The sequence below is a fragment of the Macrobrachium rosenbergii genome, chromosome 8 (genome assembly GCF_040412425.1).
Source record: "Macrobrachium rosenbergii isolate ZJJX-2024 chromosome 8, ASM4041242v1, whole genome shotgun sequence".
Taxonomy (NCBI): Eukaryota; Metazoa; Arthropoda; class Malacostraca; order Decapoda; family Palaemonidae; genus Macrobrachium; species Macrobrachium rosenbergii.
The window spans coordinates 48,694,690-48,710,766 of NC_089748.1; the positions used below are offsets into that span (position 1 = coordinate 48,694,690).

A 16,077-nucleotide genomic window follows, 5' to 3' on the forward strand; every position below is an offset into this window, starting at 1 on the left:
ATGAACAAGTAATACAGGGTAAATATTACTAACAGAAGGATAAGATGGCCTTGCACTAGCACAGGCTTACTGTGCTGAATAAGCAGCACCTACAACAGAGAGGATAAGGAGATAGGACCTCAACAAATAGGCAGAAAAACGTGCAGTACAGGAATAAAAAATCTCACTGCAGGCATAGGCAATATGCTTTTTTTCTATGGGAACCAAGTTAAGAATATTCCTTTTTACATAATAGAAATTTCAGTAAAAACTGTACCCAATAACATCTTTGATCATGGTTCTCTCGTCTATGAGTGCCTACCTAGTGCAGACATGCTTCTCCACACACTTTGACCTTCCCATTAACAGTGTGGGTTAATGACAGACTCACTTATTTTCAAGGCTCTATTCCATCCCCCCCTCAACAAGTTATGTTAATACTATTGTAGTCATCTCATCTCATCTTAAGACACAACTGAAGCCCTTCTTGATTGTATGTAACACCTTTTATACCTTTCAGTTCTCTGGCAAGCAGGTTGGTGAATACAAGGCAAAGGGCAACCTATCAATAGGAAATGTTCATCAATTAAGGGATGCTTACTCCTTATCTTTCATGAAGCAACTTTGTGAATCTATGTTCTTGAAAGGTTTCAGCTTCATTGAAGATGTTTTGCAACATCCTAGTTCCTCATGAGCAGCTTTAAGAGGATGAGTCGAAGGCTGTCGATCAAGCTTTGCTCCAGAATCCACAAGGGTGGCACAATTTATGCATCAAAGGTTTATGTTTCTTATTTCTGAAGTTTTCACCTACACAAGGGACAGATCTTCACTCATTGGTAGTTTGAGTCACTTTAGAGGATCATCTGAGCAGGCTCCGACACCTATTACTCGTCATCATCATAAACTTTTCTACATCAGCTTCTCCCTGTTAGGGAAAGGTTGATGTAGAAATGTGTTCTTCCCTTTCTTCTCTGTCCTGTGCTCTTCTGCCTGAACTTCCATTTAGGTTTTCATCCACTGTCTGATACTGAATTCCTGTCTCTTCCTAAAGTCTTCGTCCTGCTACTTACCTCCTGCTTTTCTGACCAACTGTTCCTCATCCCTTCTCATTACATATCCAAAATATCTTAATCATTGACATTCTTTATTCCAGTCTGTTGATACCACATCCCTCTACTCTGTAATAGCCAGTAACCATCCAAATTATGCCCAAAGAGTAAATACTTCAAGAATTAAGATATGAATCATAAGCAGCCAATGGAGCAGACAGACAGCTTATCACATTCTTTGAAATGGTGGTTCATCATCTTTATAACTGATCTTTCCTATGCAAGGTAACCAGGACTGAGATTTATTCAACTGTGCCTGCAATCATTTCAGAATAAAACAAGACTCTCAAAGTAAAAGGATATTACTTATAAGCCTCCTTGAATGGCAGACTATACTATAGAAGGTCCTTATAAAAATCTACGAGAGGAAAACAGGAATGCAAGAACAGCATCACATTTATTACAGTGACTAAAAAACTGACAGTAACACAAAACAAAGCAATCAAATCCATTAGAAGCAGACCTGGACTTAGGACAAGGTAGTAACAGTCTTTTAAAAGTTTACAAGTCACTGATAAGTACCATAAGCAAGGGATACGTCAGTGTGCAGACACCGAACACATACACAGATGATCAGCACCCAAGGACCCTCTCCTCTTTCTTTTTTCCTTTGAATCTTCAGCTGATAATCCTTGTAGACAGTCAACAGATTATAAACCCAAGAGGGCTCCAAAGGGAAACCAGCCTTCAGAGTGAGACAAGTAATGGGAAAAGGTGATAAAGAGAGAATAGAAATTACAACCTATTAACCTGAATTCAGGAGACGACAGCAGAAAGCAGGAATGAATTTGTTCCTCATTTAAAACATTTGTTGGTTAGAAGATTCCACAACTATACTAGGTAAACTACAGTATTCCACATTTGAGTTGTAGCCAAAATAAAACTAGTAAACTGAGTAATATTATTGATACCAGAAAATGACACTGTTTGCAGCAGCAGCAGCTTGCCTGGTTCTGCAAACAAAAACAGCTTGGTTGGATAAAGAGGGGTGCAGAGGATGTTTGTCGGTGTAGTATATTGTACGCAACATACACAATGAAATAATTTTACCCCTATACCACAAGTCAACATTCAGAGCCGGCAAAATAAACTTGACTGATGACATAACTCTAACCCAGAGTCTGAGATTAGAGCGAGTGCCAGAAGACCACACTGAAGAACTGTATATTCCAACATAGGGGAAGAAAAAGTTAAGTTATAATAGCTTCATCATGGAACATCCCAGCACTGGCTTCTTTTCATTCTGCTTTTTACTTTCCACTCCCTATTAAAGAATTTTGTTAAATAGACTTATTGCAGGTGTGAATGTATCCAGGGTGCTGCATTTCATTCAAAAGGTACTTTGACATTCTCCAACTTGACTGATCATTATTTCCGGGGAAGAATCCCCAGCAATTCAAGAAACCTTCTCCATTCTGTATGAATAACGGTAGCAAAGCAACTTTCAGAATTTTTTCCACACTATGGATATCCAATCTTTATACTGGTGGTGGCCAAGTGAGACGACGTCATCACAAGGCCATATTGTCTTTGCTAATATTTAAGACAGTTGAGTGGTGATGACAGTGAAATATACACAGCTTGCCAAAGACTACTATCAATCTGAAACTTAGGGTTCACATTACATCGCTTGACTTTGATTAGGTTCACATTACATCACTTGACTCTGATTATTGAAATGTACAGTACAATTATTATATTATAGGATGGACTGTAAACTGTATATACAGTGCTTTGCTGAAATCACCAGTGAAAATCCAGTTTCTCCTTGCCTTACTTTCAAACCTTTTGTAGATACCCTTTTTAGAGAGAAAAATTGGAATAATGTAACATACTTGAAAACAGATGGCTCATGTATATTTAGTGTGTGTGGAGATACCCAAAAAACTTCATTTTTAAAATAAATAAATATGCTTTCTTCAAACATACTGTAACAGGTTGGGTCTACAAGACTGGTTAGGAGGGTTACAAATACTTGCTGTATATATGAAACTTGCCAGGCTTGAGAAATTCTGCCAAAACAACACAATTACCTAAAAAGGAACCATGATACATTACAATGTACTGTACGACATCTACAGAATGTTAATAAAAATGTTTCAATCAGAAAGTGCAAAAGGATAACAAACACAAAGTTCGTAACTCCCTGTTTTAATTTTAACATGGAATGAAAATAAATTACATAGCATTAACAAATACCATGACTTGCCATTAATTATATACAAAAAACCTTTTACAAAGGTACAGCACGTAACTAAAACTTTAGAAACTTGCCAGACAAGTACTGCTCACCATGTACTCTTATTAATATATAAGACTACAAGAGAAGATGCATTTTGCTAGCCATTCGGATGTTCGCTATGCGATTACTTGCCGATCTTAGGGCCCAAACCTAGCTCAACCAAACCTGAGTTCTTTGCCTGAAACAGAAGAATGCAAACATGAAGTACGCTGATTATCTTTGGCTTAGGTCATGCGTTACCAGAACGTAAACAAGTTACGGATGAAATCAAAGGTGATCAAGGTCTTTTTATGCGCACTTCCTTACTACAGTATTTAAAGATCTGCTAGCTTATACATTGTAATCCTGTTCATTATGATTATACTGTACGGCATTCAAATCCATCATCCTTACATATGAATTATTCATCATAAATTTCTCATACTACATATAGCAAAATAAGACATTGATAAATGACAAGGTAGAACTTTTAATAGTAAATACAATAAAGAAATGTAATTTTTTCCTTAAAAAAAAAAAAAAAAAAAAAAAAAAATAGTAGTAGAAGAAAAAATGCATTTCAACTTGACTCTGGGGGCCTGAAAACATCCAGGCTGGCAGTTCTTGACTTGTACAACATGGATAGGCTACAGGGCCTCAAGAACTTCCACACCATGAACATTAAATTTTTTAATATGCAGTATTTGCTTACTGTAATTATTCTGCGTGTCAATAAAATACTTGAAACCTATAAACTTGACACAAAATGAGAAGTGCAGGAAAATAAAAATAGCATCATGCTTCAATCCTACAGTATTACAGAATGGGTTTCAGATGACATTGTTGCAACAAAAAATACATTAGTAAGTTATACTGTTATGCCATAGTTTTAATGAAAAGCATGAAAGGCTAATTACAAAATTATTCTGCAAAAACACATTCCTTTGGTGGAGATTCAATCTGCATAATAATAATTTGTCTATTACAGGTACAAGAAATCTTCAAAAGTCACCAAAACACAATTGAGGCAGTGAATCACATTATACATGTAATCAAACTCTTTCAAATCATGTCACTCTCTGCTAGCAAGAGGCTGACTGATAATTTTCCTCCATGCAATGGGAATGTTAAGGAATATACTCAGTTAAGGTGGAAAATATATTCAGGAGCATACAGTCATGGAAATGAATGGAAAAAACGAAATTTTTCATGAACTTCTTGGGCAAAGATGATGAACTTCTTGGGCAAAGATGATTTAGTTTGCAATTCTTAGGCTCATAAATTCAGTAAGGAGTCAGTTTTATTTCTATTTAATCTCTTAAAACTTCTGGTATTAAAACTGTATGTCTGCCTCTTTATTGCTTTATTCTACTTCTGGAGAGGTGTAAGAGGGCCTAGAAATGAATAAGTGGTCTGGTTAAAACAAATGATTATTTTAACAATTCTTATTCTGTATCATGATGATTTATATTCACTTGTGCTTGTAATTACCATATTTCCTTCTTTAAAAATATGATTTCTGGAATCCTCTAGTAAACATCACAAGCACTAAACCTCCAAATAATATTCAAGATGTCAATATCTTAACCTCCCCTATGATATCCAATTCAACTGTTTTTAATCTTTTTGTGTACTGTTGGTAGATGTTAGTTTACCATTCATACTGTAGTCTCATAATTTTGTAAAACAGGATTCAGTGGAAGGGAACTAAAGGAATTGCTGTGGGGTTGAGCTGATGAACCAAAATTGAAAAAACCATAACTTGAAACCTCCAAGTTGGAGTGTAATAATAATATGGCAACATGCCTCTCACAGACATCTATCAAACATTGCTAGAATTACAAAACGAATCCAAAATTCAAAGTTCTTAATTTTTCATGTGTATTACTAAGCAAGTAATGCCTGTAAAAAGCTAAGGAAGATCTGGTCATAAGCCAAATACATCAGATGATTAATATTTTCTACTGCAGGCAAAAATATAAGAGGGTTGATTGTGTAGCTACACCCCAAAATGGACACTCCACGACATTCAAGAAACAATGGTATATATCTCCAATAAATATAAATAATTCAAACATTTCAAAGCCACTAATATCTTTTTCAAGATAATGTATATCCGGTAGTTTCACATACTCCTTTAACTTCAACTCTGTATCATAATACATTGAAATTACTTTGCCAGCATGGTTATCTAGTAGCAAACACTGAGTGAAGATGGGAAAACCCTTCACTGATGTGCTGGCTGGATCAATATCCAAACCCCCTCAGCAATATATATACTACAGTATGCAGCCAATCTTAAGGAAAGGTAGGGTGCTTGTTACACAATGGTTTGTATCTACAGATTTGTTTCTTGCAATATATACAAATTTACAAACCACTGCCCTCCAGTACAGCAGGCACTGCAAAGCACTGCTCTCAAATATGCCAAAAGACCATTGTGAAAGAATAATCAATTCTTAAAGTTTAACTGCTTCAGAGTATAGATCATCCACTAAACCAAAAATGATCAGAGCATTCACTCTGTCTTGGTTCAAATTTAACTCACCACTGGGTTTTAAATCCTTCAGGACGGCCACATTAATTAAAGTCTACAAATATGACTGTTAAATTACTTTGTAACAACAACAACAACTTACATGAGCAAACAAATGATGAGGCTAACATTGCAGTTCAAGTGGTAATGGGGGCAAAACAGAAAACCATATTAATCCACAAGACTACAAGCAATGAGGCACTATCTAGTCTGACAGTGCCACAGGCTATATTTTGAGGATCACCATGAAACCCGTAGTGACTTCTGCACCAGGCCAACTCTGAAGAGTAGGGCAATTGGGGAGTGAGAGTTGTCTGGAGCTGCATCATGACACTGGACCTGCTTCCTGATCACTCTTTATCCATGACTTAGTAACAGTGCACCAAATGACTTTCGGTCCTCAACTCCCATACCTACAGATTTGGCTCCTACAGCCACTTTTCATTTTCTCCAAAGTTAAAATGCCCTTGAAGGTTGCTGATTTCAAACAACAGAAGAGACAGAAGAAAACTGGGGACTGGACCTGCGCAATGCAACAGAATGAAGGGACACTGCAAAGAACCTAAAATTATGCCTACAAGGCACCAGACTGACACTATCAAGAACAATCTGCTATTTGTATGAAACAATATCATAAAAGAAATTACTTAACAAAGCCAGAAGTAACAATAACCAATTTTCCATTAAGCAATGGTATGATTTACCTAACATACAGAAAACCCACTTGCTGATTCAAGTGGTAAAAAATAAAACAGCCTCTCCCATAAATACCAATACATTTGAGCTGCTAACCTTTAACATTTTGTATGCTTCAAACAATCTTACAAAAATTTTAAAAAATGCCCACACAATGTTGAAAATATTCATCCAAACATATTTTAGGAAGATACTACATAGAGAATATTAATAAACAATATCAAAATGCAACAGTATAACTAAAATTTTTCAAAGCAAATTAAACTCAAATTCATATAATGTAGCAACACTACAAGTTTTTTCTTATAGTTTTGACCCCATGTTTAAGGGTTATTTTGTTTTATAGATAACTAAAGCATATAGTGTTACTACTATCTATCTAACTTGTTTAAAATAAAAATACACAAGAAACAGTTACATAAATGGAAGAATTCTGAAAAAATGTACCCCTAATGTCAAAGGTAAAATAAAACTATATAATACTTACAACTACCAAAGTGACAGCAGCAACGCTAACTCCAAGCAGTAGATGAAGATTATTTTTAGTCTGTTTCTTGGAATGAGCCTCAGCCCAAGAGCCACTTGGAACTGGTAAGTCTGCCATGGTTGGTTGAGTGTGACCTGTTACATTTGCCATCCTTCTGGATAGTGCTGAAAAATGCAACAGAAGTTGACTTGTAGGAAACAAATGATTTGGGTGCCTAGTCAACAATGTACATACACAAACATCTTTAACCTTTGCAGCACTAAAGGTAAACTAAAATTAATAATTAATTAAAAACAGAATACAGTATATACATCATTGCCAGCTACAATTCAACTTAAGCACCTAATATACTATACCAATTTTAAATTTATCTGTACTTTTGCTATGTATGCAAACCTGAACCTTTTGTGCCTAGAGTTCCTTTCTGCGTATGCGCTGGACATGGGTGTGCACGAATTACCAAGGATGATCCACATGGAGGTAGGGGGAAGGATATGCCGTTCATCTAACTTTCCCCAATCAGACTTTTGCTTGCAAGACATGCATAACTACTAAAAGAAGAATTTGGCATACGATCCTACAGGGACTCAAAACCATCAACTTTCATATCTGGAGACTCAGGCTGAGAGGGAAGTAATGCTAGAGAAGAAAGTGAGTGTCCTAGTGTGTCTGGAAGGTTCCCTAGTTGGCTGAGAAGTATGAGAGTGCCTATCTAGCAATCCTTAGCAGTACTTGGTTGCCCCAGTATCCTTGTCAGGAGGCACCATGCTCCCCTCTCCCCTCTGAAGAACCCGGAACCCCTCTGAAGAGGAAGTACCGTTGGTCAGCAGCTTTCTCCTGTAGGTTAAGGTAATCAATGGGTTTGGAGAGAGCTCTATCATGTTCCCCATTCCCCTTGTTACAGGAGAAGGGACCAAGGATCGCATTCTAGAACAGGAGCTCAAAGAGTAAATACTTCATCTTCATTTTGGTCCCGTTAATACTCGGGTACGAACGTTTCCAATGTGATATAATAAATGGAGTGGTGTCTTAACATCATTCCCTCAAAACACCCAAACCCAAATACACGAAGTTCCCGGGTTACGACGGGCTTGGCTTACAACGTTCCAAGCTTATGACACTCTGAAAATATTCATCAGAAATTATTTCCTGGGTTACAACGCATGTTCCGGGTTTACGACGCCAATCCGACGTTAGAAATATAGCTCCAAACAGGGCAGAATAGTAAAAATTTGGAGGTTTTTTGATGAAAATCTCAATAAAAATGCAGTTTACATAGTTCACTAGACACCCGAATGATTAAAAGTAAGGTTTTCTTACGATTTTCGATGATATTTTGGGTTACAACAATTTTCGGCTTACGATGCAGCGTTGGAACTGAACCTCCGTCGTAAACCGGGGACTGCCTGTACTCAGATGAGACAAGGGGCTAGCCGGGGGGGGGTTCCTAATAATGACTGTTTGTTGAGCTGCCACCACAGGCCCTAACAAGAATGTCCCTTAAGGATTTTTGAGCAATACCCCTCAAGTAGAATGACTTGTGGTTGACTCCACAAGACTGCAGCTCTCATTACCTGTTGGACCGAAAAGTTTTTATGGAAGGCTAGTGAAGGTTCAAGTCCCCAAACGTCATGGTCACATGGGAGACAGCAAACAAGCGAAATAACTAGACAAGATCGTAGCCAAAAGACTATGGGGGAAAGTCAGATAAAGGGGTGTATCCTTCCACCCACGTGTGAGTATCTCCTTGTCAGTTACAGACTGGTCCTGCACATGCACAAAAAGGTACTCCAAATATGAAAGGCAATGGTTTGTGTCCCAGTAGGAACAAAGCAATATTAGGAAAAAATTAATAATTTAAAGAAAAATAGTAATTTTCTCTCAAACACAAAAGTCTTTATAAAATTAAATACAACAGTTCCCCTAAACTGTGGTACTGTATACATTCCAAAACCTACCATGGACAGCAGGTAATAGCAAATTATACATGTACACACACACATATATATATTTATGCATAGACTGTAGATGCTAAAGCTTACTTGATACACGACTAATGTCATACATTTTGCATTACCATACTGTCAAGTTTTTTTACAGTTTGTTTTTCTATTCCTCTCTCTATACTGGAAGGGATTCTGATGTTTCAGCCTCATCTCAATAACGCTATAGAGCAATGAAAAAGGTACTATGAAAATTACTCTTTTCAACCCTGTAAAGATGAAAGATCAATGAAAATATACATTGCACTGTCAATTTTATAAATACTGTATCATTTACAGTACAGTTCCTACACAATGCCAGAATTTTTTTTAAGTAATTTGTATTTTTCCTAAATATATAAAACCAGAGCCTCTCGTTTAGAAGCATTCCTACAAAACAACCAAAATGGTTTCTATTCCCTTAGGAATAAATGAGAAGTTTCTATTTGTTAAAAGATATTGTCTACTGTATGTACTAAACAACTAATCTGTTCTTCATTCCTGCTGTGTAGGTCCATGATGATGGTGGTGGTACAATACCGAAAATGATTATCAGCAATAGTGTGTATTGGCCCTATGCTGGCATTAAGCTACTGACATGACAAAACTCCACATGGACTATTAGGAACATCATCTTTTTTTATGTTATAGCATACTAAGTTGACCATGGTTTAAAAACTTATACTTGCTCTTCCCTTGTAAATATAGGTTCTAACGGGTATCTTTTCTTAAAAAATAACACATTTAAGCAATTACTCTACTTCTGTAAAATGTAAAGCTATTTCAACTTACATTCAAAAAGTGCTGTCATGTGTTATAGTCTCAAATTTTTTCAAACTTTGAGACTATGACATAACCAAAAATCAGCGCTGATGTTCTTTATCCTCAATACACCATTAACTAGCCTAAAAACTGGCTAGCAGTACCACTGCCCCAACTTTCACCCCTAATTTACATACAGGTATATGTATATCCTCTGGACCAGGTCTGCACATCCACCAGATTCATTAGTGATTAGGTTAAACTGTCTGCATGATAATCGACCCTGAAAATATTACTTAGAATAGGATCCACAAGCCTTTGATAAAACCATAACACAGAGGACTCAACAATTTTGCACAGATGATCCAGTGACCCAAGTTATGATATTATAGAGGGAAATATAAGTTGGCAAAAAACCAAGGACTAAAATAGCTTAATCATTCCTTATTTTCATAATAAGGCAGTCCGTGTTACAAGCTCCTTATGAAAATTAATCAATAAAGAAATGAATGATTTTGAATGCATAGCCTACTATCTGTTTCAAGGACAGAAGAGATTATAGGTAGGCTATATGAGAACTTAATGGAGAGAGAATAATTTTGCATACTGAAGGTTACTCCCGCCAAGTACTTTTCAAAATAAAAATACATGACAAGCATGTAAATGATGAGTCTTTTCTTATACTTCCAAACAGGATTCAGCTTTCCAATTGAACATATCTCTGTAGTAGACTATATTTTAGGTGTTTTATCATATAAAACGTTTCACCAGATGCCAACAAGACAACAGAATATGCACAAGACTGCAGTATAGCCTTGTTGTCGAAGTCCTTCCTGGCAGCTTAGCCATGGCATGCATTTGTCAAATAAAATATTACCATACTCTTCTCGTAAACTCTAATACTGCATAATCTTAAGACATGAAGCAAATGGGTACTCCAGGTGAGCACCACATCCCCCCCTTCTTGCATCTGAAAAGTAACGCACCTTTGGAGGAGGGGGGTTCAGCATAACTCCCACGAGGAGATTCCTGTCGTCAAACCATCAGGATACTCTCATGGGCCTGTTGATTATCCTAACCTGATCTTCTTACCTTATTTCTACAAACGATTTGACTAGTCTAGACTATTCTACTTCTATTTATAACATTACCTATGTGCACACTAAGGTGTTGGTAGAGTAAAATAATGGAATAGAATGGAACATAGAATTTTTGCCAAAGACCAAGTGCTGGTACCTATGAAATCATTCACCACTGAAAGGAAAACTGAGAGTAGAAAGGTTTTTAAAGGTGTAAGCGGAGGAAAACCTTGCAGTTGCACTTTATAACAACTGTTAGGAGAGGGTGGAAAGTAAGCTGGAAGAGAGGGAATACAAACAGAGGTAGAGTAAAAGGAATGAAAGGGATTGCAGCTAAGGGCCGAAGGGGTGCTGCAAAGAACCGTAAGTAATGCCTAGAGTGCACCGCAAGAGGTGCACTAACGGCACTCACTCCCTATGGGGTAAAGTAAAACAATATTAACACTCCCACTTTTTATGAGTTCAGTTCTAGAATGATAACATAACATTGATCTAACTAGAGCCTATCATCACTTCAGTTGACTTCTGGATAGAAGATAATTCATATAGGCTAATCTAACGATGGATCTATGGTGAAATATCCTACGATTTCGGCAGTACCATGATTCAGATGATTTCAATTTGCCATGGAAATAGCCATTATGAAGCCGGCTTATTACCCTTCACTGACCCACTTAACCTGAGCCTATCTCTACTAAAGATTAGCCCAGCATAAACTATATTTATGTATCAAACTGGCTGTGAGGACCCTAAAGTTACCTCACAGTTTGGTTAAGGTTATAAGAGAACAACCAAGTCACGTAGCGAACAACTGACGTACCCAAGATAAGATATTTATAGCTTGCATACTTCGATGAGGCAATACAATTTGGCACGTATGTAACGAAATATACCAATCGCAATTCATTATGTTTAAACATACCATTTCAATTACAAGTTAAAAATATGCATTTACACTAGGAAAGAGGCACATTTCCACGGCAAATTCAGGAGATATGAGTGTACTTAGATATCCCAGAGATAGCCACAGCAATGACGAAATCGACCGTATTTCGGCTGCGATGCACGGAACCGTCAATCTTATTTCTCTTCAACTAAATTCCATAATTCTTAACAGCATTAACCTCAGTTATATACACTCATACTCACGTCGTGAAATAACTCCACTGCGAGCAGTGAGGGCAGCCCTGGCGAACATTTTGTAGAGAGTTAGTCGTAACGATCTTTGAACTGCTTTGGTCTGGGTCTGGCGACTGCTGCCTTCTGCTTTCGCAACCTTACTCTGCCCTCTGTCGGCAAGATGAGAATCTCTTAATATCGACATCGGCGTAAATGAAAATAAACAGAACTTTTAAAATGTGTAATGATTTTTTATAATAGAATTCATATTAATACGTATAATTATTTAGTAGTTATTTTATTAGTAAAATAGTCCATTTCACTCGATTTAATTCGATCTTATTGGCATTCTTTGATGAACGAAATTTGAATCAAATAATTCCAAATTCTCCTTTACCTTAATCGATTTTGCGTAAATTATTCTTATAATTTAGAATTATAATTCTATAAACTGTAATATACAACTATTTAAGGTTTTTTAGAGCAGTCTGCACTTCATCGGTTTGTTTTTCTTAACTCATACACAACATTAAAATTATAAACTGAATTGCATACAGTCAATGAGAAATGTAAAATCTTAGTAATCTTCTATAATTCATAAAGAACTTTGAAGAAATATGTATACTGAGACGCAGATTTTGAAGTATGAAAAGCAGGTGATGGCAATAGATTCTCGCTTGACGCTTGTTTCTCTTAGGTTGCGGGAGTGGTCGAGTCGTGGGGGGGTTGGTGAGTGAGGGTTCATCCGCTTTGTTTACTTCAGTTCGTGATGAGATTGTGTTGAAGTAGGTTGGTTGTCGACCGTTCTTGAGTGTGTGATGTGAGTGCTCGTAGTGACATATTGTTAAATTTTAATGATGTTCGCTATAGTGTTTCCTTGGTGAGGGATGTGGTAGCGGGCATCGTCATGAGTGTGTTTAGCGAGTTCCATAAGGCTTGGCGTGCCAGATTCCCAGGGAATGATCTGCCGGCAGCATGGGAAGAGGATGTTAGGGCAAACTTAACGAAGCATCGCGCCCGGGTTGCGCTGCTGAAGGAGGAACTGGAGAAGGAACAGTTTTACGTGGAGTACTTGGAGTGTCTGTTGAGCGATGTCCAACGGCAAAAGAGAGAAGGAGTAGCATCAGAAGACGAGAGAGAAACTGTCCAAGAGGAAGAGCGCGGACAAGGCGAGGGTAGTGAAGGGGCAGGTTGTGCTGGAAGTGGTAATATAGACTCTGCCGTCACCCAAGCAATAAACACTATGATGGTGCAACGCCAACAGCATCCTGGTCGTGGAAACGCTTCTCCAGGGGAGAGTCAAGAGACTTCTCCTTCTAAAGGCGACAGTGAGAAGTCAGAAGGGTTGAAGTCTCTCCCGCTCTCTGATGAAGACGACGCCCCACAGGTACCCATCACGCCGTTAGCTGCCCCTCCCCCTTCTGGCGGCAGTTCCGTAAAGGATCTGGCTCGTCGCTTTACTGCTTCAGAAGGAAAGGCTGGGGCTGGACGACCTCCTGCTTACTCTCGATCGACATCTGTTCCTGCTACATCAGCAGGAGGTTCCCCTACATCTAAGGAGTCACAGTTTGTTACTGTTATTTCTGTCAATGGCGCTGGACAAGGAGAAGACGCCCGGGGCAGGAAGGTGCCCCCTGCTCCGCCCCCTAAGACTTTCAGGCGATCTACAGGTAATGACGGTGAGGGTGACAGTAAACCTCAAACTGCAGCTGCTGTGCCGTCCTCCCCAAGTGCTTCCCGCCCTCCTCATGCTACACCCAAGTCCCCACAACGGCCACGCCATCCTTCCCCCGTCAGGGACAGCTCCAGTTCTGCATCGGCAAAAACGCCACTGCAGAAAACACTTTCGGCATCGAGTGACACTCGCCCAACCGCCAAGGATTCCAAATCTCAAAGTGGCAGGGATCTTCAGAAGTCCCCGTCTACTTCCAAGGAACTGCAGAAGTCACCCTCTAGCGCCTCATCCTCCACAGGCAGTCTTGGCAAGAAATGCATCTCAAAGTCGTCCTCCAGTGCATCGTCGAGTGCCGGAAGTGGTGCTCCATCCCGTCGAGTAGGGTTGAGCAAGACCTCATCTGTGTCGTCCTCACGCTGTGGAGAAGACGAGGATGAAATAGGGGGAGGGTCCGCCTCTGGGGCCTCGCTTGAAAACCTGACGGACGATGAACCTTTATATGATACGGTTGCTCCTGACGAAGATGAGGATACGGGCGAGTATGTACTGTTGTCAGATAAGAGCTCTGAATACAATGGGACAGATACTCTGAAGTCTGCAGCCTCAGGCGCATCGAGTGAGGGCGGACTAAGTAAATCAGGTGGTGGTGCGTCCTCAGGGGCCACGCCCTCCGGGGGATCACCAGCCCCTGAACATCCTCCTGATTCTCCCAAATACTCGAATTATGTCAACATCGACTTCTTCCTGAAAAAGTAAGTGGTTAATGTTATTTTCACTACATGCATCGTCATTTAACAGATTTTTTTCTCAAAGGTGTTTTGTTATATGAACTTTGGTGACTGAAGGACGCACGTCAGTTAATATTTTCACATAATTCTGTTTATTTCGGTCGTGTCAGTATCATGTGTGTTAGATATCGTTCAAGGTTTAAGACTTCTTATTGGGAAAACATTTAAAGACTTCCAGGTCATTTCGTTAAGATAAATTTTATTGTTGTACATAAAGATATGAACTTTATTGGTCTTTAAAACTTTTACTCAGATTTTAGAAGTACTGAAGTACTGCCTTCGGTGTTTTAGTTTTAGCTGTAAGAAGCTGTTCATGATTGCTATTGTAATTTTTGTAGTATATACCCAATGGAATTATTCATTCAGTTACCCAGAACTGAATAAAATGCATATGATTGTGTAATTATAAATATTCTCAATTGTGTAAGTATAAATATTCTCAAGGGGAGGAGCGAGATGACAAGATATAAATCAGAAATATAGATATTAGAAATTACAGGACGCCACATACAACCTCGTGGTAGGGGGTCATCGTCCCCCTTCCCATAACTTTAGGTAAAATTTGGTGGCGTTGGTAATTACAGAGCACGATCTAACCAGGGACGTGTTTCTTGTCGATGCAAGTCTGGGCCATTTTCTATATCAGTCACCGCTCAAGAGGAAAATATAATCATGTCTTCGAACCTTCGTGATGTGTTGTGGCTCCTGAACCATATTAACATGTAAGAGATTGAACGAAAATGCAGTGCATTACTACCCTAAGACAAGTTCACCTTGTACAGTATTTTACTCATTTTTAGTTCCATTTATTTTTTTCTTCTGATAGCTGATCTTTACCTTCTGCATTTTCCTTTTAGGTATTTCATATTCTTTGGAAACTTGAGTTTCAAGGCAGTTGCCCCTGTAGGCTTGTTCCATATTAGTACGGGTTTATCTTATGGATAATTTTGTAATAATAATGTTCAAAGAAAGTGTTTCCACATTAAAACTCTGGTTCCACATTGTGGCACCCCATAGTGTGTCATTTTGGTAAAAGGCTGTGAGCGAGAATGATTTTTTATATTCTTATGTATGTTTATGAGTGTCGTGATTTGTAATTGCTATGACACAGAAAGCTTATGTAACCGGTCCATGTTGACGAGCATAATGAAAATTGCAATTGTTGCGACAGAACGCACGTGTAACCGGCCCTTTAATAACCCTGCAACCCCTGAGGTTTAGTCCATTGCTCAAGCCGTGGTCATTCCTGGGGTTCAGAATTTGCCGACCTAATTCTAAATAGTTTGCCCAGGAAAGAAGACTGTAGTGGTATGGCCATGTGATGAGAATGGATGAGACATATGTAGGGAGGAGAGTGATGCAGGTGGAGATAGATGCCTGGTGGGAGAGCAAGAGGAAGACCGAAGCGATGGTGGATGGGCGTTGTTAAAGAAGATCTGAGAGGCAAAAAATTGTCAGAGGACGTTGTGTTTCACCGAGCCATGTGGAGGAAAGCGGCCAGAAACATCGACCCCACATAGAAGTGGGAAAAGATGCAGAGAAAGAAGATTCGAAGTAATTTGCCTGGTTCGATGGAGTTAACGTCAGGCCTTGTTTTGGTTGCACTGACTCACTTTGATGGAGGTGGTAATGGCTTTTGCCTTG

At 38.7% G+C, this 16,077-nt stretch overlaps 2 protein-coding genes across 2 annotated transcripts in view; one reads left to right on the plus strand and one right to left on the minus strand.

Moving 5' to 3' along the window:
* Nucleotides 1–3,223: 3,223 nt before the first annotated feature.
* COX7B (Cytochrome c oxidase subunit 7B) lies at nucleotides 3,224–12,190 on the minus strand. Its single transcript, XM_067107764.1, has 3 exons — nucleotides 12,001–12,190; nucleotides 7,029–7,192; nucleotides 3,224–3,508 (listed from the first exon to the last, which is right to left on the minus strand). The coding sequence occupies exons 1-3, from the start codon at nucleotides 12,173–12,175 to the stop codon at nucleotides 3,455–3,457; spliced, it is 393 nt and encodes a 130-aa protein (XP_066963865.1). The 5' UTR covers nucleotides 12,176–12,190; the 3' UTR covers nucleotides 3,224–3,454.
* A 476-nt stretch (nucleotides 12,191–12,666) lies between these two features.
* LOC136840834 (active breakpoint cluster region-related protein) overlaps nucleotides 12,667–16,077 on the plus strand; it is a 293,626-nt gene continuing 290,215 nt past the window's right edge. Inside the window, exon 1 of the mRNA XM_067107765.1 lies at nucleotides 12,667–14,397. Within this exon, the coding sequence (XP_066963866.1) occupies nucleotides 12,878–14,397 (1,520 nt within the window). The 5' untranslated portion in view covers nucleotides 12,667–12,877. The remainder of the gene's footprint in view (nucleotides 14,398–16,077) is intronic.

Coding starts and splice junctions, on each gene's coding strand:
- COX7B (XM_067107764.1), bottom strand. CDS start 12,175: ATGTCGATATTAAGAGATTCTCATCTTGCCGACAGAGGGCAGAGTAAG. Junction 7,193..12,000: donor CAGTGGAGTTATTTCACGAC/GTGAGTATGAGT, acceptor TGCATTTTTCAG/CACTATCCAGAAGGATGGCA. Junction 3,509..7,028: donor CTGCTGTCACTTTGGTAGTT/GTAAGTATTATA, acceptor CTTCTGTTTCAG/GCAAAGAACTCAGGTTTGGT.